This window comes from Corticium candelabrum, chromosome 5 (genome assembly GCF_963422355.1).
Source record: "Corticium candelabrum chromosome 5, ooCorCand1.1, whole genome shotgun sequence".
Taxonomy (NCBI): domain Eukaryota; kingdom Metazoa; phylum Porifera; class Homoscleromorpha; order Homosclerophorida; family Plakinidae; genus Corticium; species Corticium candelabrum.
Genome location: NC_085089.1, coordinates 4,279,558 through 4,303,729, shown reverse-complemented (window position 1 = coordinate 4,303,729; position 24,172 = coordinate 4,279,558). Strand labels below are relative to the sequence as shown.

The window sequence follows — 24,172 nt, the reverse complement described above, 5'->3', positions numbered from 1 at the left end:
TTTCTTCGTACTCTCCGCTCAAAGACATCTCTGATCACCTTTCCGACGTCAGCTGCGAGTAGAGTAGGCTTCTGGAGTGATTGCAAGGGTATAGTTACTTCCGCTTAGACGTCGTTTGTCAACGAACCTTCAGACTGCGTGCCGATCTCATAATGATTTTCAAACCTGCGTAAGTTGTACGTTTGAGATCTCAATGCCTAGCGACTAGAATAATAATTACCATTCGTGAAGTAAAGCTGTAGTGACACCAACGGACTGCTCTTTGGTCTGCATCGTCAATTGCACCCTACACTGGGAATGATCGCCGACTGAACAATGTACACTAGAGTGGAGAGATCTCTAGGCTGCTCGACTGAACTAACAACTAGCATGCGTGGTCGCTAGCTACCTAGTAAAGAACAGAATGTTTTGACGCTCCGTTTCCTTGAAAACCTGTTGTTTTGCAGTAGACTAGACACTGTATGGCCTAGCAACAGGCACGGCATACGTATTTACACTGTAGAAGAATTGGATACCACTTACTAACAAATCACGATATTATGATACAAGCAGCGACCACTAAACGGATCCCGGGATCCGTTTATGTAACCCTGTCTGTTAGAAGGTATGACCTCTTCAAAGTTAATTGCACCGGAAGAAGGCGGTCTGAAACCAGTCTCTTCACAGCGAGGATTGACAATCCGGGGAATGACGAAGGCGGGGAGAGACTGGTTCGAGTCTAGGTAGTGGTAGGCTTCTGCTGTAATTGTGGCCTTGGTTGTGCAATGATAGACTCGGTAGTTGGAATAGATTTGGTCACTGCATCTGATATATTTCGTGTTGCTGGTGGATCAGCTGTGCTGGTGTCGTGATCTTCTGCTGTGGCTCGTAGTTGTCTTCTATTTCGTCGTAGATAAGTTCCACCTTCTGTTTCAACTTCGTACGATCATATTCCCACTTGCTTAGTCACCATTGCTTTTCTCCATGTCTTGTGTTGTCCATGTGGTTGTATTCTCACTATCTGTGTCGGCTTCAATTGTTGCAAATTCATTATCCCTTGGTTATAGTAATGTGCTTGTTTTAGCTTTTGTCGTCTAATACCTTCCGATTCATCATGAATTTCAGGTCTCAACAAACTTGTTGTGGTTGCTAATCTCGTTTTCGTTTGTCTTCCCTTTAGTCTCTGCACAGGGCTTGATTGTAAACCTTCAGTTGGAGTATTTCTATAATTTAATAGACATAACCACGGATCACTGCCTGTTGCAGCGGCTTTCTTCATCATTCTTTTGACTGTCTTGATCAACCCTTCCACCTTGCCATTGGATTGGGAATAGTATGGGCTTGTGACGGTATGTTGAAACGACCAATTCCTGGAAACCTCAGCGAATTCGTGAGACGAATATTGCAGTTCATTATTGCTGACAACTGTGTCAGGGATGCCATACGGTGAGAAGTGTCTCTTCAAACATTTGATGACTTCTTTTGAAGTGGCCTTTTCCAGGCGATCGCCTTCCACAAAAGAACTATAATAGTCCACAGTCATCAGGTACTCATACTCTTGAAAATGAAAAATATCAGTTCCAACTTTTGCCCATGGTATTAGAAGAAAATTGTGACTAATCAAAGACTCCTTGGGCTGTTCTACATCGAAGCTTCTGCAAGTAGAACATCTAGATACATACTCTCGTATCTCCGCATCCATGCCAGGCCAGTATATACACTCTTTGGCTCGTCTCAGACAGCCGTTCATGCCTATATGAGCACAATGAACGCTATCTAACATCGCTGCTCTCAAACTATGAGGAACAATGACTCTATCACCTTTAAAGATGACACCATTCTGATATAACAACTCATCTCGAATATCATAGTACTGCCTGATTGACTGTGAAACATTGTTCTTGTGCTCTGGCCATCCATTCTGAATCATATTCTTCAACTGCATCAGTATTTCATCTGTCTGTGCTCCTTGCTGTAACATCTCAATACTAGTTCGGGTCATAGTTAGATACTCTGTTACATCCTCATCATCCAGATGTAGCACTTCTCCATCAAGGCATGCATCACTGCCTTCATCAGCTACATAGACTCTCGATAAGGTATCTGCTAAGAACATGTGCTTGCCTTTTCTGTAGACTACGGTTACATCATAACGCTGCACGCGTAGAAACATTCGTTGCAATCTTTTGGGAACGGAATGTAGCGGTTTCTTGTGCAAAGCTTCAAGAGGTTTATGATCTGTTTGTATTCTGACTTGCCGTCCAAATGTGTATGTGTCAAACCTCTCTAGACCAAATAATATTGATAGCAGTTCTTTTTCTATTTGCGCATATTGCTGCTCCGTAGAAGTTAAAGCTCGACTGGCATAAGCCACTGGTTGTCCTCCTTGCATTAGTGCTACTCCAATTCCTAGTCCCGAGGAATCACACTGAAGAGTTTCTCTTTCCTTGCCATTAAAGTACTTGAGAACTGGAACCTGTGTGATTGCTTTCTTGATACTGTCCATCGCTTTGTCAGGTTCATAAGTCCAAATCCACTCAACATCTTGTTTGTTCAGCTGTGTCAAAGGCTCTGACATAGTAGCCAGTTGTGGCAGAAATTTTGCCAAATACGTGACCATACCAAGCATGCGTCTAACTCCTGCAACATCAGTTGGTTTCGGCATCTGATGTATCGCTGTTATCTTCTTAGGATCTGGTTTAATTCCTTCATCAGTCAGTAGATGACCCATGTATGCTACTGATCTTAATTTCAATCGAAACTTATCCTTGTTCAGACAAATCTGTTTCTTCTGACATCGTTTCAAAAACATCTCAAGTTTCCTGTCGTGATCCTTAACTGCTTCTGCATAGGTAATGCCATTGCCTGCAATTATGAGTATGTCGTATGCCATTGCAAACACTCCATCTAGACTTTCAATGACCTCTTGTAACCGTTGTTGAAATATTTCTGGTGCAACTGAGATACCAAAGGGCATTCTTGGCAACAGTATCTCGCAAAAGGTGTACCGAACGTGGTGAGTTTCTGCGACTCCCTATCAAGAGGAACATGCCAGTACCCATTCCTGACATCTGCACCGCTGAAGATTTTCGCATTAGCCAATTGTGGTAAGATACCTTCCAACGTTGGGATTTGATAATGACTCCTTTTCAAAACTGCACTTAATGGCTTAGGATCCAAACATAATCGCTAACTGCCATTGGGTTTCTTGACAATTACTAAACTCGATACCCATTCTGTAGGCTCATCAATTCTTCCAAGTACACCAAGCTTCTCAAGACGATCAAGTTCTGCTTTCAAATTTCCTTTAATAGTAACTGGGATGCGCCTCACTGGCATCTGAACTGGTTTCCTTGATCGGTCAACATCTAGATGTAGATCATTTCCTAGAAGACCAACTGCCTTCTCAAACACTGTATGGTACTTCTGCATCATTGGGTGTATGTGCTCTTTGCTCCTTGGCTTAACCTCTTTGTCAGTGGCTATCTTCTGAATCATCTCATGGTCACAAACCCATCTGTTGCACAGTAGCTGAGCCCAAAATTGAATTTTTCGCATCTTGTATCACAACAAATTCCACATCATACGATTTCTCTATTCTAGGATTTGTCACTTTTACTCTACATTTGCCATATGGTTTAACTCTACTTCCATCATACAAAGTTATCATCTGTGCTGTGGGCATAATCTTGGTCTCTCTGGAAACCTTATTCCTTTTAAGCATGTTGCACGTGGCGCCTGTGTCAAGCTGGAATTTGACACCTTTTCCATTGATGTGCATATTGGCATAGACCTGGCGCTGCTAATTCCACCCATATTTGTCTCTGCGTTGCATCACCTGAACATCCTTTTGAGGCGGAGTCAGCGTAAGAGTCGGGCATTCATCATCTTCGTCGCTTTCATCTCTGTTGGTAGCTACATGTACTCGCTGTCGTGTGTCTCTCTGTCGCTTTGATCTGCACTTCCGAGCAAAGTAATTTCTCTTGTGGCAATAAGTGCATTCTTTGCCGTCTGCAGGACACTTGTCGCACCTCGTTCATGTTCAAACCACAATATTGACACTCTGGTTTGGGCGTGCTTTGACTCTGACCCGTGAGAGTCCTTTGTGTTTGTTTACGTTCCTTGTCTGATGACTTCCTCGAGTTCTCAGGCTTTGTTTGCCGTTTACTCACGAAATGTGCCAACTCTTCTCCTGTCATCACTTTCATCTGCAGCTGCTGTGTGGTGGCCTCATAGGCTCTACACATGTCTAGGCATTCAGCTAGTGTCAACCCTTTCTTTTGTAATAGTTGCTTCCGTAGCACATTTGGTTTCACTCCATACACAATCTGATCTCTCAAACGTTCATCTGCATCTGTTCCAAACGAGCATGTTCGAGCAAGAGTTTTCAAAGCAGTAACATACTGATCTATCGTCGCGCTGTCCTTTTGCTGCCTCTTCTGGAAATTGTAGCGCTCGTATATCGTATTCGTTTCTTCTATAAAATGCTCTTCCATTAGATCAAGAACCTTCTGAATGTCCTGCGCATCAGCTGGCGTCTCAAACGGGAGCGCATTGTATACGTCCAGAGCATCTGGGCCAATACACGTAATGAATGTGGCAACTCTGTACGCACTTGATTGGCTCTTCAATCCTGAAACCAACTCATATGAGTCTCACACTTGCTTCCACTGCCTCCACTGCACCGACACGTTGCCTGTCACTTTGAGTCGATGCGGCAACGGAACGTTGCTTTGTAGTACGGGCATAATGGCTGTAGCTTGGGCTGCCATTTCCGCAGGTGTCACCTCAAGCTCGTTCTCTTCATGTTCAGACATGGCCCACTCCTGACACCATGTATCGTATATGTGTTACTTTCTTGGTATACACCTTACTCTAGTGTACAGCACTACTACTCACGTTGTGTTCACACACTCTACCCTACAGTCAGTGATCAATATCAATAACTCTACTAATTACCATACAGTGTTCAGAACTTTGAAGGCTCATAGCTGTAGAAGCGACGGTGTAAACACAGCTTCAATTACTATTTCAGCTATGAGCTTATAAGAAAAGGGATTTTGTAAAAGTCATGAGACTTAGCGAGTAGCGTACTCTAAACGTATAGGGCTGAACCGACTTCCGGTCTGGGGACTATGTGGCTGGCTAGTCTGTCACGCTGCAGGAATGTGCCACGCCTCCTTTGTGTGGCCCAATCACGAAACATTATTTTCTTTATGTCGTATGTGGCAGCCAAAGACAATGAACGAACAGCCAATCCTAGGCGCGAAACTTTCTTGAAAGAATTTTATTACAAGAACAGTGTAATTCCTGTTTGCGATTGTTAGAACTTGTCGGAAATAAACAACAGAACTCACCTGTCTACAATTACTGACGCGAAATCGATTACGTTCTTGGTTTACGATAATTATACGGGAATCTAACATTACGTAACCAGTAAAGATTTTCTGTCCCGTATAAGATGACTCTGTACTTACTACTACTGCAGACTCTGCGGTCACGCGAAACGACAGTCGGTATGTAGGATTTTAAATACGTTTTACAGGTAGCAAGTATAGAAAGAAAATAGCGTGTATGTTTATAATTCATCGCGACAATTACTCCTCCTCTAGAGATAACGTACACGGTGTTCAGAACTTTGAAGGCTCATAGCTGTAGAAGCGACGGTGTAAGCATCGCTTCAATTAGTAGTTCAGCTATGAGCCATAAGAAAAGGGACTTCGTAAAGTCACGAGACTTGGCGAGTAGCGTACACTCTAAACGTTTAGGGCTGAACCGACTTTTGGTCTGGGGACTATGTGTGTATGTCTGTCAAGCTACAGGAATGTGCCACGCCTCTTTAGTGTGGCCCAATCACGAAGCACTAATTCCTTTATGTCGTACGTGGCAACTAGAGACAATGGACGAACAGCCAATCGTACGCTCGAAACTTTCATGAGAGAGTTTTATTACCAGAACGGTACAATTTATGTTTGCGATTGTTAGGACCTGTCGGAAATAAACAACAGTATTGCAACTGCTGATCGGAAGTCGATCGCTTTCTTGGTTTTACGATACTTATACGGGAATCTAACATTACGTAACCAGGAGAGATTCTATGTCCAGTATAGCATGACTTTACTTACTACAGACTATTTACGGACTTTGCGGTCACGCGAAACGACAATCGCTATGTAGGATTTTAAATACATTTTACAGGTAGCACGTCTAGAAAGAAAAGAGCGTGTGTAATTACTCGTAATTCTTTGCCACAATTGCTCCTCTTAACGTAAGTGGTGTTCAGGACTTTGAAGGCTCAAGCGACTCTACCAGTGTAAATGCAGCTTTAATTACTATAGTAATTGAAGCTGTGTGTACACCGTCGCTTCTACAGCTATGAGCCTTCAAAGTCCTGAACACCATGTACGCTAGGAAGAGTAATTGTCCCAAAGAATTACGAATACGCACGCTATCTTCTTGCTAGACATGCTACCTGTAAAATGTATTTAAAATCCTACCTACCGACTGTCGCTTCGCGTGACCGCAAAGTTCGTATCGTAAGTAGGGTAGTGTACCTAGTTGTGGACACTCCCCGGAAATTTGAGTTACAATCGCTGTTTTCTCTGGTAGCCTGCACGAAGAAACAGTGAAACACGTTCGATATACGCACCAATGTCTAGGCTTCGTAACGGTACCTGTACGACTAGTATCTCACAACCATAGGCGTAGAACTCGGTCCGTCTGGTCCGGCCAATATTCGAAAAGACCACTTTCGCCAGATGCTCAATGGCATCAACTTCCGTTTTACGGATATAGCCGATCAAATAAGTAATATATTGGTTATGTAAACACTAATTGGTGCCTCTGTGTGTGACGCTGTGTGTGTGTGTGTGTGTGTGTGTGTGTGTGTGTGTGTGTGTGTGTGTGTGTGTGTGTGTGTGTGTGTGTGTGTGTGTGTGTGTGTGTGTGTGTGTGGGTCGAGACTGCTTGTAAAATACATCTCTAGATGTGACATGGAGTCGAGACTATTAACGTTCCTGAGAGATGTGAACTATGCCCTACCCATCTACTAGCGCGCGCAACGTTGCCCCACCCATTAACGCGCGTTAGGCCGGACTAGTCACTCTTTGCTTCCTACGCCCTGACAACGTCAGCTAGCGCACTATCACAACATACGGGATAACGTCTGTAAACATCCTGGTACGGAAGTACAAACCGACAGGTGCGCATTTATATCAACGCGCTTCTCTCGGCCATTGCTATATAGCCTCGGTATTCCAGACTGCTTTCTGCACGTGATGGGAGGGGAGAGTGAGAGGAGAGAAGATAGCAGTCTGGGGACAGCTCTATTGTAATTGACTTCGGAAATAGACGGTGTTCATCTTAATCGATAATTCCCGCATTCATTAGGAACAGTAACAAGCACCAGATGGCTTGTGGGATATTGCCAGAAGCTGTTCACTGCCAGCCGACTACAAACGAACGGGAGAACGTAGAAATTGAGTGACTTTACCAAATCCGGTAAAGATAAGGCAAAGACGTCGCGACCTCGTACTAAAATCGCTTAGCAAGCAGTAGAAGGGTCTTCAATTAAAAGGCTTCAAGTCGGAACATCCGCTGCAATGGCTTTATCTTCCGGTAAAGTCTGACAAGCATTCGCTGAGTTATCATGTCATCAGGAGCAAAACACGTAGCACGTCTCATTTGTGTTAGCTGCACCCCACTGTGCCATTACAATTGTCAGAGAATCGCTTATAGATAATTACAAAGTCCTCATTGACGTCAGCAGTTGTCTACAGCCCTGATTGGCCGGTTTTTTTGAGCGGTGGTTTTGATTGGAGCGGATGTTTCTGAACTTGATCGCTCCTTTTCCGAAGTCGCTTACAATAGAGCTGTCCCCAGACTGCTTTCTTCTCTCCTCCCATCCTTCCCTCCCATCACGTGCAGAAAGCAGTCTGGAATACCGAAGCTACTGCTATGCGGCCGAAAGGTGCGCGTTGATATAAACAATCCAAAATGCAGCGGGCGCATTTATAGCGCAACAAGCTCCAATGCCCGGCTTCGCCCGGGGGCAACACATGCCAGGTGCTTCTCCTTTCCACTTCATAGCGCCGCAGTTGACACACACGTTTGTCATAGAGCCAATACAACACGGAAGTGGAGGAGAGACAGGTCGCCTTTATAGGTAGAGATTATAGCATTAATGACAGACAGACAGGACAGACAAACAGACAAGCAGACAGGTCACCTTATAGGTAGAGATTATAGCAGAAAGTATCTAAAAATACGTTTGATGGTTGGAGAGGCAGAGGGGGTGTAGCCAGGTCACGTACAGTTTGTATAGAGAACCGTTTACTGTCACTAATTAGCCGTGGTGTAAGTGCTTTTACCGTTTAGTAGCGGCCAGACAGAATTTTCATTCATAGTTATATCCCGTTCAATTGTCGTTTCTAAAATCCCGTAGATTGGATTAGCGATTGGTTGAAACCATTTCGACTTGGACGTTGCTGCCGTCACGAGGAACAAGTGTATCGAACTTGTCATCTATTCGACACGTGTCCAGTTTCAAAAAATCCCGTTGATTGGATTATTGATCCCGTTGAAGCCATTTCGACAGTCCCGTTGCGGAGAACAGGTGTATCGAACCTGGCATCTATAATTTCGACGCGAATCCTGTAACGTGCAAGTCACGTGCAATACTTACCCGGATAATCTGTTCCCTGTATATAACGAATGCCGACTCTTGTCATTTCCACAGTCCCGCTGAACGTCGTCTCTTCGAAGACGTTGCTGGCGTTTCGGGGAAGAGGTGCATCAAACACGGCTGCTCTTCGACGGTCGTAGACTGGCAAACGACTGTGGGCGTATTTTTTCAAGACCCGGATTTCAGTAAAAATATATTTCGTTTCCCAGCGTCGCCCGCAATAAACGACACTCTCAGCGCGTACCGTCCGACGTCGGGAACTGGCAGTCTAAATTCGGCGGAGATACGACGCGCCGTTCCGGAGATATTCGCCCGCGAGTGGAAGCGAGTGCGATTGGCAAGAAATGGCGTCGTCGTGGGAGAAGTCAGGAAGACGATCACGGTCTCACTTTCGAGATTAATGAATTCGGCGTGCGCGAGCCAAATTCGGCCGAGATCGGACTCGCCGTCTTTGAGAAACGCTCGTACGGACGGACAGACAGACAGACAGACAGACAGACAGACAGACAGAGTGACTGTGGAAAAGAATTAGACTCAGATGGATACCACCTAATAACATGTAAGACTGGGGGCGGCCCGGTAATCAGCCACAACAACATGGTTTCAGCATGGTCAGACTGTTTGAGTCAACTGCAATTACATCACGTAAAGAACCCAGAGGAAGGTATGTCAATTCTGAAGACAGATCAGACATAGCCGTATTCGATTCGTCATCGGGGATGGATCTTGAATTGGATATTGCTCTAGCGCATCCCTATGCTCAAGTGTCCAGCCGGTCATCTCTCCCGTGGAGGAGAAAGACCGGCTGGAGAAATTTTCCACTCAAACGAACCGCCGACTCTCTATCCTCCAATCAGAGTGCCGCTAAATGTTTGTACATCCTCGATAGGGATGCACTCCGCTATTGGCTCTTTGTTAATGTAATTTCGCTCTGACGCAAGTGCCTTGGGCTTATCAGTCTCGACACGTGCCACCCTACAAACAACGGGTCAACTCTTTCCTGTTCATCTCTCGACTCAAAGCTTACCACAGAGGTCAACCAAAGGTCGGCCACGAATCAGCTTGCACGACGTGGCCCTGCGTTGAGTGCAATTACCATGTACGCTTTGTAGATCGGCGGTCTGCTCGTTCAATGCATGCAATGTCTGACACCCTCAGCGACTATAGAAATAGTGGATTAATACTAGTACATGTGCTCAACGATCGACACGCAAACCCAGCGCGAGCTGCTATTTGTCGTTTCCCACAACCGTAGAAATCAAAATGTCAGTAACTACACGTAGGTCTATCATACGCGTGACAGCAACGTACCAGTGTACACACCCAAAGTGGCAAACGAGTTGGACTTGTTTCTGATGTTCATAGCTATTTCTCTAGGAGACAGGGGCTCCATCTATTACTATAGATGCTAGGCCATACATATAGAATAAAATTTGAGTCCACGCGTGCACTAAAACTACATACTTCCTCTGATATGAAATTTGTGGTATTCTCAACACCTCAATTCTTAGTAGATATGAAATCTTGACCTTCAGGAAAATGTCTCTTTACAAATCCACAAAAATGACAATCGTGTCAGTTGTCAGGTGACTTCCTTTGCTAAACATCAAACACAAATTACATAGGCATTCTAACATGCTATCTAGAGTTGCACACAGTGTATTTCAGTTATTCAAGCTACCTAGATGGGTGACATTCGCTTTCAGCAGTTTTTGGCCAGTGTTTCTGCTGTCCTGGATGGTATACCCAACTTTCCAAGACCTCTAAAGAGTCAGCAAGAGAGTGCCCTCTTTGCAATAACTATGAAGCAAGATGTCTTTGCCATTTTACCTACTGGATATGGGAAATCCTTGGTTTACCATCTACTACCATTAGTATACAAAGAGTTTTACAAATGTGAGATCCAGCCAACAGTTTTGGTTGTTTCTCCATTAGTAGAACTCATGAAAGAACAGGTCAAACAGCTAGAAGACAAAGGTTTAGTTTCCATGGTCATTTCCCATTCCTTATTGGATGACCTTCTCATGGACAATCACTTTTTGGACAAGTGTTCTATACTATTTGACAGTCCAGAAGCTATTCTCAACAGTGCATGGAGAGATCAAATACAACAGCAAACAGTATTTCAAACTCGTCTGGTTGCTGTTGTAATTGATGAAGTTCACTGCGTAACAGAATGGTAAGAAACAATTCTGAAGCAATTATAACTAAAGCATTGAACTCACTCCTAACCTTATGTAGGGGAACTGCAAACAAAAACGGCAAGAGGCTGCATTTCGTGAATGGTATTCACAACTTGGTCAGATCAGGGCTCTAGTAAATTTTGCAGTTCCAATTGTAGCCATGACAGCAACCGCAACAGCAGAGACAAGATCAACAGTTAAACAAATACTCAGAATGAGACACCCTGTAATAGTAGAAGCTAACCCCGATCGACCAAACTCAAATACATCGTGCAAAAGATCGATGATCCATTTGTGACATTTAAATAATGGCTTGTTGATGAGCTGAAGGAGAAAACAACAGCCACTCCTAAAACAATCATTTACTGCAGACGAGTCAAAGACTGTGCCTACATCTACAGTCTTTCAGACGGGCATACCTGATTGCATTGCATACCATCCTGCCCTGAGTGAGGAAGTTGCTAAAAACCGCGTATTTGGGATGTTTCATCAATCCACAGAAAAGGAAATTAAGATACAGTCATTCAGTCATTCAGAAAACCAGATGGAGTGTGCAGAATTGTCATAGCAACAATTGCTCTTGGAATGGGAATGGACTTCCAAAACATTAGACGAGTAATCAACTATGGTCCCCCTAATACACTTGAGCAATATAATCAGCAATGTGACCGGGCAAGGAGAGACAATGAACAATCAATAGCTGAAATCTACTATCATGGCCGGGACGACATCTCAAAACTTGTGATGAAGCATTAAGAGGATATACATCTCAGACAGAGTCATGCTGTAGAGAGCTTCTTCTTGGCCACTTTGGTTGGACTAAAGAACTCCTTTATCGCCTTCACATCTCTGTTGTGACATCTGTGCAAATTCTTGTCCATGCACTGAGAGTCACAGACTACTAATAGAGCAAAACACCATTCAGCCAAGTCCATCCTCAGATCAAGACCTCTGTTCCCCTCCTGCAAGACAAAGAGAGGTAACAGATGAACAAAAAGAAATCTTTAGAGACCTCCTTTATAACACACGCAAGAGAATAGCAATAGAAATAACCAACTCAACTGATGGACAGAGCCACACTTACACAGCATCAGAAATTACGACAGGTCTTACTGATGACATGATCTCATCACTCGTAGAAAAAAGTAATGTTTTATTCACACCACAAGACTGTCTTCAACATATAAAACAATTATGCAGTTGGTACTTATCCAAAGTCATTATTGCACTGATACAAGAAGTGTTTGAAGATGTGTGTGAAGTGGACGACAACATCCTGGATACTCTTGGACAAGTGTCCAATCCAGAACTTGACTCATATTCAGACAAGGACAGTGACGATAACGTAGACTAGAATTATATATATATATATATATATATATATATATATATATATATATATATATATATATATATATGTATGTATGTATAATCTTGTCTACTAGCATATCGAAACATGAGTTGCAACATCTACATACTTTTCTATTTCATTTGTGTGTGTGTGTGTGTGTGTGTGTGTGTGTGTGTGTGTGTGTGTGTGTGTGTGTGGTGTGTGTGTGTGGTGTGTGTGTGCGTGTGTGTGCATGTGAGGAATGAAACGAAAGAAAACACCTCAGTATCACTACTATGTGTACCTACATATACACATAGCTATACTAGTGATAACTCACATGCAACTGCTCTAAAGTTATTTCACTCCAATCACAGACTTTTCTTTACAAACCTCACATGTACTACAGTACATTAATTGTACAGAATATATTTTCCCATTTGCTTTCTAGTTACTATTACATACAAATAAGGTTCAACTATTTATAGAAGTGTGTAGTCTGCCCAACAAATATATTCAATGCAAACAATATTACAACCTTTGAAAACAAACTAACTTATCCATTTGTGCTCACATCAGCGCCTATTTCCATTCTGTAGGCCAGCATATGATGAAAATCAACAAAAAAACTACCCGGCAAATACTTTTGTCCACTACTGTATATACTAGTAACTATTGCAGAAGAACCTGTTTATTAATCATGTACTCTGCTGTTACCGCAATTAATTTGTTTGCATAAGAAATGTATGGCAAACAGACAGAATTACAGGAAGTTGTTGATCTGGACAGTCTGTTGCCACAGAACACAGTTTTTCATTAGCCTAAAATACATAGAATCAATCCATGATCCATTTTAACAATAAAATTAAAACACACACAATGAAGATGTCTATTTTTCTAGTGGGTGCACAGTTTGCTGGACTTAAAAACAGGAATGACTTGTTCTGAACACTCATTCTGAACACTCTAACTACAATCTGTTCCTCTCTTTATATCAAGGAGTATGAACATAGACAGTTTACTCAACTCAAAAAATCTTGTATCCTTGTACAGTTTAGATGGCATTAGGGGTATTTGTTTTCAAACTTATTGTCAGATTGTGGTTTCTCTTTGCTCTCTGGTGGATTCGTTTGGGGATAATGTTTCTGTTGAATATGTTGGTTGTAGCTTTGGCTTTCATGAACAAACTTGGACGTCCTGCTGATGCTGGACGGGTAGAAAAGGACTTGAAATGTCGTCTAGCTACAGCAGTAGGTTGCACTCAAATCTTTTTCTTTTGTTTGCTGACTCCCACCTCTTTACCAAACATATGTAGAGCAGAAAGCAGTCGCTGCTGTGTAACAGGTGAATGGATTCCTTTGCCTTGTAGTTTCCAATAATTGGAACAAAACCTTTCTACTGCAACTATAAAGCTGTCTGTGACATGACTTTCATGCAGCCCTTCCTTGATATCTTTAGTGACCTGTAGTACTCTTTCAATGACGTCCCTTGACTTTTCATAGCTTCCTGTGTTAATTGGTTGTGCTTGATCTCTTTGAAATGTATTGCTAAAATCAATGTTGTCGTCAGCTGCAGTTGCCACTTTAGTTGTATCACAGGAACAAGGGGCAACTTTTTCAAAGGAACGTTTATATCTTCATCAGACCAATTCACACTGACTGAAAGAGACTTTAGATGTTCTTCTTCTGCTCTTTGGTGGACACTACTGTAAAAGGAAATGGGTTGGCAGTGTTGTCCTAATGCCACTGCTGCAAAAAGCTGACGGCCTTGAGGCGAATACGTTGGAATAGTATTGACACTGCTTTTGTGATACTTCATTGCTGCTGCAAATTGGAGTTTGCAAGGTTGACTTTGCATTCCGATGGGACAGGTGCACTCACCCAGTTGTAAGGCTACTATCCACGTTCTATTCTTGTCTGACTGACTCACGACAGTATAAACGTCTGGGTCATCTGTTGCAACTATGTCGTCAGATGGAATGGTGTGTGCTTTCATTCCTGTCACAGTATATCTTGTAGAGACAAAATGATCTAATCTGTTTGTGGCAACAGATATTAAACGCCGCTGGTAATACAGTTCGAGAGTCTGTGTGAGAAGATTGAACATTTGTACCGCATTCCAAGCTTTATTCCTTTGGAAAAGGATGTCTTTTATGATGCGTATGTTAGTCTCTGAATAATTGTTAGTATAGTTGCCTTGTGTGGGAAAGTTCTTTCGGAAACACACAGCCCATTCTTTCCTTCGTTGCCAATAATCACCCTAGTCTCTTTTTGAATGTCTGAAAAGGTCTTTTGTCTACTTCACGTTTGATTTCAGTCAATGCTTGCTCACTTGGGGCATAAACAAGTCGTTTTGTTAGTGCCATACAGGTAATTCTGTCTGTGCCACAGATACCAGAATTTGAGCTCCAAAGCCATCTCCATGAACTTTGTAAGATATGAAAGACACACATAGGTGTAATTCCGCTTGAGGCCATGTACTCTTTGGAGCAATCCGTTCGCTTGCACAGTCATCTGTCAATAGTGTTAGTGGTCCAAGATTTGGGCCTCTTCCAAAAAATGCACACTTGGGCAGTATGTGGCACAGTGCTGTAAGCACTGCTGACAAGGTAACAGCATCTTCACTGGATGTCATAACTGCAGCAAGTGGTAGAGCTCTTACGGATGTGCGGCAGCTAAGTATGAACACAGCTGTGTTCAAGTTATCAAGACTGGCTGTTGAGTCACAAAAGACTAGCTCTGCACTTTGTGTGACCATTTCATGGACTCTGGCCATGAGAGGAGTGACAAGAGCTAAAAGGAAGGGCATGGCATCAGTATTTCTGGTCTTTGGTTTAGGTTCATCCGCATTCATTGCAGCTGCTTCTTCATAAGGTTGAAGAAATACTCGCCCACCCTCTTTCTCATGTTCCTTGTTGTATCGTTGTACTTCTTCGAGCAGTCGCTCAAACATATCCTCTTCATTTTCTGGTCCAATGTTGTCTGATCGCCATTTTCTAAATAGGTGTTGAGCGTCTTGTACATTTGGGTTTATGGCTCTGTCTGCAAGAGTGCTCTCAACTTCTCGTGGATCACTCTTCAGTTGGAGCTGAGTCAAGTATTCATGTCTTGCAGAGGCAGCACAACTGCCAGACTCAAAGAGACTAATGTACGCTTTTTTCACAGCTTCTGTGACTGGTCTAAAGCTGAGCGCATGGCCACTGTGGATCGAGTGGTTATGCGTGTACTTCAGATTGATAAAGCAAGGATATTCAGGGTGGTCTGAGATTTTAGATGCCTCAGGTGGGTATACCCTAACTATTAAACTGCTAGGACACATTGACTTTTTGTCTCGTGTGGAACAATGTATGGTGGTTTTCTTTAGTTTACACTTGCTTTCTGTGGACATTTGTGACAGAGTTTTCTGTTTCCTGTAATGATGACAATGACGAACAGTTTTAAAAAGGAGCCGTCCTCCTTTTGCTTTGAAACCAGTAGCGATTCGATAGGTGGTTTTTGAAACCTCTTCAAAATGTTTAATCCACTGGACAGCTGCAGTTTCACAATTGGCACTTGTCCATGCTTCTAAAGTAAAGTTGCTTGTTTCAGCTCCTAGGAAGCTTTCCGATTCATGCTGATAATAGGAGTCAACAAAATAGTTGTACTGCTGAGGGAGCAAGGGTATAATACCGGTAGGGAGGCCTGAATCAGATTTGCATTCGTGTTTGGCATCAAGTGAGAGCTCTAGATTGGCTTCACTGGTAGTTTGAAATTGTTGAAATGTGTCTGTGCTTAAAGGGCATCTCTTCACATAAACTGACTGTTGTTCTACGGCAGGCATGGAGGTTTCACTGACATTGTCAGCTTCTGTACTCTGTGAATGACTCTCATTAGAAGTGCACCAGGTTACATTAGACGAGAAAGGATTCCTCTTGGCAGCTGAAACGGTCTTAGCGAGAGTGAAGTTTTTTCTACCAACTTTGTTTGCTTTGTCAAGCATATAGCAGGAGAGCTGATCAGTAGTTGCTTTGCATGGTGAAGCTGTTGAAGAGTTGCATTTTTCTCCAGAAACTTTGGTCTCTAATGTTTTACTCAAACTTAAGCAAAGCTTCCAGCGTTCAGGTTGCTTGAGATGGTGGCTTTGGATTTGCCGAGACTGCAAGTTTTCATCAGCTAGTATGGACTTATCTATGATATTTGAAATTTTAATTTGATCAGAAAGCAGCCATACTGTCAAGGTATTCCTTAGGTAGTGAGCATAATGGCTTGGTTGAAGGTAAAATTTGAGTTTTGCTTTGTCACAATAGAAGGACAGCTGTGGTGAACAGATGTATGCCCACAGATTCTCTGGAGAAAATGCTGCAACTGTCACAAAAACAAAGGCAATAACCCCACAAAGAGAAGAACATGTTTGTATTGGGAAATTTTTGCAAGGCCGTGAGCATGCATGTTTTTCATCTTTGTCAAATGTCGGCCTATGCATAGGAATCAAATCATGAATATCCACTCTTTCACTTAAGGCAGTGCTTAGATAGTCCAGTGTTTGTATTAGTTCTACCAACAAGTTGTTAGGAACTGGGTATCCCAATGGGTCACCATAGAAGGAAGCTTTTGAATTCAAATCTAAAGCAACCACTGTCCAATGATTCCCACTCATCAATGTATTTGATGCAACAGAAGATCCAGCTAGGGCATCAATTTGTACGTTGACAATCAGGAATATAAGTCTAATCTTCTTTCTGTTGTTCAGAGCTGATGCTATGGATTTGTTCAACGTGAATTTGCAAACTTCAGATAGCACAAGGCAAAGACAATCTTGTGACAAGCAATTGAGAAGCGATGCCATACCTTCAAGCAGCGTATCAGGCAACCATCTGTCACATGCCAGTCTAGACATTTAGTAGCTAGTCACGTCACCAAATGCCACAGCAGAGGCTGGCTTGTGTGACAGAATTTGTTGAAATTGCTGTACCTTGCTCAAGTTCAAGAGATCAAGATTCAAAGTGTCAGGAATGTGACAGACCTCGTTGAACCACTTGTCTTCTTGAATAACCTGTGGGAGGATAATACTTAGACAGGAGTATGGACATTTAATTAATGAACAAACTCATTCAACTCAAAGTACTTTGTTACTTTACTGAAGCTAAGTGGCAGAGTATTAATAAACAACATTTGTAGTTGTGAATTCAGTTAACATGAGTAGTGGTGAGCTAATATAATTTGTGGTATTCTGGACAGGAACAAATCCCCATGCATATTGGTTAATATTTACACAGTCTAAACAAAATAGTGTAGGCACACTTTAAAAGAAGCGTGCTTTAGCTATAGGTACTTAGCAAGGATATGTGGTACATGTGATTACAAGTAACTAGGTCATGTAATGTACAACCTCATAATTAAATGGGACATGAAATACTAACTAAAATCATCTAGTCACTTAGACAGAACACTACGTTGCATAGAAACTTCAAAGAGATTCACAAATTTATCTGAAGAATGAGATGCTTAATATTTTGCATTGTGTGTATAGGATGTATGAAGAATATTGGAAGGTGGATCAGGGATTGACATGTCAAAGTACTCTCTAGCAAAATCTAGTGACTGCTGTGACATTTCTTACCAGATTTTTGATGTTTGTTTACCAGTTTACAATGCTTTATACGCATAACTCAATCTTAACCAGTTATAGTCATTACCAGTTGGATATAACAGTGCACGCTCTAGATGTTGAAGAAAGTAACATGATAATGTTTTGTGCTTGTATATACGTAGTTCCATTTGTGGTCAGTTTCAGCATGGTATACTATAAGATACTGTGAAAAAGAGGAAATTGTGGAGGGAATCAAGCAGGTTTTGTGCAATTGAAGCTCATCGCTATTCCACATATATCACACAAATTAATTTTGCACTATAATAGCGCAGTTCCCTGAAATTGGACAATGTTTTCCTCACAACTATTTCTTCTTTAATACATATACATATACATATACATATATATATATATATATATATATATATACTGCTAGTCCCCTATGGGACCTATAATATAATATATATGTATAATATATATATATATATATATATATATATATATATATACTGAGCACTCATGACATTCAATCTGTAGCATATCGGTATAGTACTGAGTTGCAAATAAAATAACAACCTGTGTTGTATTTCTGTGTGTACAACGTTGCTATAGATACTCTTTCATGGAACTGCTACAAGTGTGCTTTAGCAAACTACTAGTATTTAATTAATTAATTAATGAATTTCACGTACATACCTGTGAGGCAAAGGATTTGGCTTCATGTATTGCCAAAAACTCTCGAATTCCCTCAAGGTCAAACACACCAAATAAGAATGCACCAGCTTGAGTGTTGTCTCCCGCCTCCTGATTGATGCTTCCAGCCAGATTTCTGCAGACAGACGCATTAGGAATCATTGGGCTGCTGTGTGGGTCGCTGAAGTGAGTGTCTTTGAGCACAGTGATCACCTGGCCCTTCTCTGGACTCACATTGGGAAAGATCAGTCTCGCACAATCTTGCATGTTTACGTGTCTAACGGACCTAGGTGCGTTGAAAAAGAAGTACACATGACGAGTGCAGATAGAGCGTCTTGTAGTACACACACGTACGTGTGCATACGAACGGCTTCAGTATCTCACCTGCCCTTGAATGCAGTAAGAAAAGAGCTCGGAAAATTGTCAAACATGTCGCGAAATTGAAAAGAGCGCGAAAGAAACAGACGGGTCTAAACGCACACTTAGCTGGAGAGCTTTGGCGCAAGAAAAGTGAAACCTGCACGTGCATGACAAACAAGTAGCACTTGCAGATGGTTACGCTCATGACGTCTACACTGATAAAAAACGGAAACCCCAAATTCGCTAGTAGGCCTTATATATACATGGCTCCAGCACTACTCATGATCAGAGTTTCCAGCCAAGCTATACCATACCCGTTAGTGATTGACCATTGCCAACGACACCACATTGCTCACCAGTGCTCATCCCACACTTGAACTTCCAACCGAAAGTCCCAGATGTTTCCACTCACCATAAACAACTCTCATAATAGAGTTGCAGCCACAACACACACACACACACACACACACACACACACACACACACACACACACACACCTTGAATGTTGAACCTTGAACCTTGAATTTGAAGTCATTTTCCCAGTTGCGGTAGACCATAGTAGAGTGTGAGTGTACTGTAATAGATTGAAGGTCATTGAATCTTTGGTTACTTATATAAATAATATTTTTTATCACAAGACTGATCAAAAGCCATAACCTATTTTGGGGAAACCAGCTGTGGCATGTGCAAAAACATTCCCATACATCGCTGTATGACCAATAGCTCAAGTGGTAAGTCATACATTTGATGAACAAGCAGACATGATCTCTTGCTTCCCAAGTGACTTGTGAGGTATTTAATTAACAACGTATATGCATAATCAACTGCTCCATCTCATCATAGTAAAGAAACACCGCCCTTTGTTATTTATCAAGTTTTGAAACCAAGATTACTGATTTAACAGCTAACCCTCATGTAATTACATGAAACCCTATCTGAGAGCAACTCCCAAACTAACAGCCAGGAACACAATAAATGACAGATCATTCAAGTGAGCATTATAGATATATGGTAAATAGATATACACATGATGTATGCAATTTATTCAGAAATCTCTTTCAGCAGGGCTGGTCTCCCAAAAGATCCAGCAAATAATCTATCAAATTTACAAAGTACAATAGCTAAAGCACTACGAGTCAAAGTGCAATGCAGCTATACAAACTTACTTGCACTCATTTCTTCAGAAAAATGGTCACGGTAGCTCCCTGAAGAATAGACACTTTCTGTGTAACTCTGTGGAGGATCTCAAAAGATGAACTAAAAATTCAAACCTTCTTTGACTTACAAGTGCAGTACATACAACTGAGACATTGCAAGCAAGTACCTTATCGAGATCCAGAAAATGTTAATTAATTGAAACACAGATGACTTATGCCTAAACCACACATGCAATTCGTCTACTGGCAGGTGCAATAATGGAAGTTATCCAGGTTACTCATCTAGAATCTGCAACAAACAAAATCAATAATATTGATCACATACAACATCTAATACTAAAACTCTATTCACCAATCAATATTGACCATATAAATTAAAACAAATGTCCTGGATTGTTTATATTCCTTGATATAAAGAGAGGAACAGATTGTAGTTAGAGTGTTCAGAATGAGTGTTCAGAACAAGTCATTCCTGTTTTAAGTCCAGCAAACTGTGCACCCACTAGAAAAATAGACATCTTCATTGTGTGTGTTTTAATTTTATTGTTAAAATGGATCATGAATTGATTCTATGTATTTTAGGCTAATGAAAAACTGTGTTCTGTGGCAACAGACTGTCCAGATCAACAACTTCCTGTAATTCTGTCTGTTTGCCATACATTTCTTATGCAAACAAATTAATTGCGGTAACAGCAGAGTACATGATTAATAAACAGGTTCTTCTGCAATAGTTACTAGTATATACAGTAGTGGACAAAAGTATTTGCCGGGTAGTTTTTTTGTTGATTTCATCATATGCTGGCCTACAGAATGGAAATAGGCGCTGATGTGAGCACAAATGGATAAGTTAGTTTGTTTTCAAAGGTTGTAATATTGTTTGCATTGAATATGCTTTGATAAGTTGTAATGTAAACTTAATCGGCTCTTAACTAGGTTGTAACTACAATCTTAAATTGCAACAACCAACTGATTTAGACTCAATTCTATACCAATTAGTCTCAATTTTGCCATTGCATGACAAACATTGACCAAGAAGTCGCTTTATTAGTATTTTGTGCTTCCACCCAAACACAGACATACTGAAAAACCCTTGAAATTTCTTTCCCAGCAAATACTTTAGTCCACTACTTTATATACACACTTATAAATTATAAATTACTATTTATTAAATCATACTTAAGGATAAAAATACTACCATAAATACATAAACTGTGCTATAATGTTACTAAATACTTTATTCTAATAAATTAATAATTAGTTCATCAACTACTATCAACTAATTAGCAAAATGTACAAACCTCTGCCGTCTTGTATAATAACTGCATCACGTAAAGCTTTTCTGGAGTCAACAGTTTCTCGAGAAAGTCGATTTCTGCAAAGAAAACGGTTTGTAGCAACCAACATTCCCCGTATTGGAGCTCTCCTTTCACTGCCACTGTTGCTTAGTCAGTGTGGTAACTGCTCGCAGAGAAAGCGCAATTCCCACGATCTGTTAGCATAACAACACATTTCGAACTATTAAATCATGATCGTGAGCCATGCGTGCACGTGAGAATGGTCTCCCGTGCACGTGCAAGTTAAACTTATCCGGGCTATATATCCGGGATGTGTGTGTGAAGTGGACCCCCAAAAAATTTGCCGCCTCGCCGCCCTCGCCCGCCCTCGTTGCCTCGGTTGCGCGGTAGTCGCGAGGCTTCTCCCCAGAGACTTCCTGCAAGGCAGCAGTCATTTCCTTCATCGTCGTGACTAGCTGTTCGTGAAAACGGACTCCTGGAATTGCTGAGGACGACTTCACTGCCCGTTGCTTCGTACGACGTTTGGCTTCCGACCTATTAATTGATTCTAATTCTAGGGCAGCCTTGACTGCATCGTCCAACGACTTTAGCTTTGCATGACGAACGCGTATGCGGAGGTCATCCTCAGTCAGGCCATCGATGAAGTGATCGCGCGACAGCAGATCTCTTTGGGCAGGTGCCATTTTTGGAAAAGTGCGGAAAGCCAATGTGCGAAGTGCCATGGCGAAATTGAGCGGTCGCTCGTCGTCCCTCTTGGTTCTTGCCCTGAACTCAGTGCGGTAAAGCTCCGATTCGTTCACCTCCGCGTACAGCTCAAAGTCGTCTAGTCAATCACGCCATCGCAGATCAGGGTCGCATGTGAAACAATACGGCAGCACCGCCGGCGTCGTTTGGCGGAAACTGTGCTTTTTGCTTGAGATGGAGATGGCTCCACTTCGACGTGCTCGTTGCTCATCCCACGTCTGTCACCAGTGTAATGAGTATAGCGTTATAGAGTAACTGTTATAGCAACATAAACTGCTAGAACGACAACACTGCGTATGCCTAACACCCGCTATTACATCATGCACTACACCTGTTCTTGTGTGATTGCATCGAGGCTGCGTTTTTGAGCTCCACAAAACCAATCGAAGTGCCTAATCTCCCACGTTTCTATATCTAGACAACGCATGCAGTATGTAGTCTTTGGAGAGTACAAGTCGTCTAGATCTAGTACGCGTTAGACATGATCTTCAAAAACTAGATTCTCTGTAGTAGATAAAATATAATTATTTAGGGCCGCACCGATGACAGACACTGCGATGACAGTCACTTCCTCCAATAATGATGATTGATAATAATTAAAAAATAAAATAACCAGACACTTCTTTCGGTGCGGCCTAATCCTTTTCGCATGCAGTCTCCCAAGTCTTCCATACAGTAGAGAAGTACAGTAGCTGCATGCGGTAATCTGCGGTATATCTCATATTGATGCAGTCTCATATTGCAATCTCATATTACAGTCTCATGGCATGCATGGTCTCATGGCATGGTCTCATCGCCTCATCTCATTGTCTCATCGCCTCATTGCATAGTCTCATCGTCTCATCTCATGTTCTCATTGCATGATCTTATCGCCTCATCTCATTCTCTAATTTTGACACAAATGGCACGCCATAGCCAATCACTAGCTAGCTAATATGTGCTGTTCGACATGAAAGAAAATTTAGCCAGAAAGACATACATTTTAAATCAGATGCAACATAAACGTTGTATTTCAAGTGACGCTACCTGGAAATCTAGGAGCGTCCAATCTTGCTGCCGTATGAAGCACAAACGTGAAGAGTACTGCGCGCGTTACGTACGGGACTTCGTTACTAACGCGCGTTGCTAACTATTGGTAATTTTCCTACGACTATAATTACGGTATTTTCGGCACTTTGAGAATTGGGCACCAATGCAACTGAGTGTCTTCGTAGACAAATACACCGATTGAGTCATTTCATTTCATTCAAGTCTACGACTTTCAAGCGGTAGGTTGGGGTGAACTTTACCTTCCGGATCTCCAACATGGTTTTGCACGTGACGTCTCGTAACTTATATACTGTGCTGATTGTAGAATGGAGGCTGTAGGGCGAGGGGGAGCGAAGCGACTGGTGGCGCGGGGGCACCCAGCCGGCGGTATACTGTAAACCATCTTTGCCGGCATTGCCAACAGGAGTTGAGACAAATTCGTAGGGGCGGTAGCGCTAGCTTCTATCTTGTCGGTGGAAGGAGCAGTCGGCAGTCAGAGATTGGGGAAAAGCTAACTCCGCATAGAAGCTACTCTTAGTGAGTATTGTTTCGTAGCTTTCATTCGAAGCGACGCTCGACGGAGGTTCACGTATTAGTTATATATTGAAACATCGCCTAGAATGTCCTACTAGACACTCTAGTTCTGCTGTTTTGGACTGTACGGGGACTATTTGGTTGCGGTGACTATTTGGTCCGAAACCGTTTACTTGGGGCTTATTTGGTTTCGACCACCTGCGGGGACTGTTTGGTTTCGAGTTTATTGGACATCGAATTGGCACTGTCCAACTCTTGCAGTTGTACGAGACGGACGCGAACGACGTGACGATGGCCATGATAATTTTCACGCGTCTCGATGAGCCGAAATTGAGTGCGACCTGCTTCTTCTTCGTTTGTATTTGGCTTCATATAAATACCGAAGTCATCACGACATTGTCGATCGCAATTTCGCGTGTCTGACGTCTCGTTTGAGGCAATCTCGGCTCGTTTGGTACCGGGCGTGTCGAAAGTAGGCGGAGTAAGAATGTCTTGTGGGTTAATTACAAGGTAAACAAACATGATCTTGACAATTGAAGATCACGCAGCACGTGTAAAGATGCACCTAAAGTGTATAGAATGCTGCGGCTAGGTGAAAGGACTGGCTGCAGATTTA

General features: G+C 42.2%; 2 protein-coding genes across 10 annotated transcripts; one reads left to right on the top strand and one right to left on the bottom strand.

The window, feature by feature from the left end:
• Positions 1–10,002: 10,002 nt before the first annotated feature.
• On the bottom strand, positions 10,003–21,541 carry LOC134180370 (uncharacterized). 9 transcript variants are annotated; one of them, XM_062647514.1, is made up of 8 exons: positions 21,253–21,541; positions 20,122–20,243; positions 19,964–20,054; positions 19,295–19,371; positions 18,821–18,953; positions 18,440–18,722; positions 17,126–17,206; positions 10,003–10,261 (listed from the first exon to the last, which is right to left on the bottom strand). In XM_062647514.1, the coding sequence occupies exons 5-8, from the start codon at positions 18,865–18,867 to the stop codon at positions 10,238–10,240; spliced, it is 435 nt and encodes a 144-aa protein (XP_062503498.1). In that variant the 5' UTR covers positions 18,868–18,953; positions 19,295–19,371; positions 19,964–20,054; positions 20,122–20,243; positions 21,253–21,541; the 3' UTR covers positions 10,003–10,237. The 9 variants fall into 9 exon arrangements, 4 of the variants coding, with proteins under 4 accessions (XP_062503498.1, XP_062503500.1, XP_062503501.1 ...); XM_062647516.1 differs by lacking the exon at positions 18,821–18,953 and having other exon boundaries at positions 18,440–18,572; positions 19,295–19,893; XM_062647517.1 differs by lacking the exon at positions 18,821–18,953 and having other exon boundaries at positions 18,440–18,572.
• LOC134180369 (probable ATP-dependent DNA helicase RecS) lies at positions 10,346–11,252 on the top strand. The gene has a single exon (XM_062647513.1). The coding sequence runs from the start codon at positions 10,348–10,350 to the stop codon at positions 10,843–10,845; it is 498 nt and encodes a 165-aa protein (XP_062503497.1). The 5' UTR covers positions 10,346–10,347; the 3' UTR covers positions 10,846–11,252.
• Positions 21,542–24,172: the final 2,631 nt, after the last annotated feature.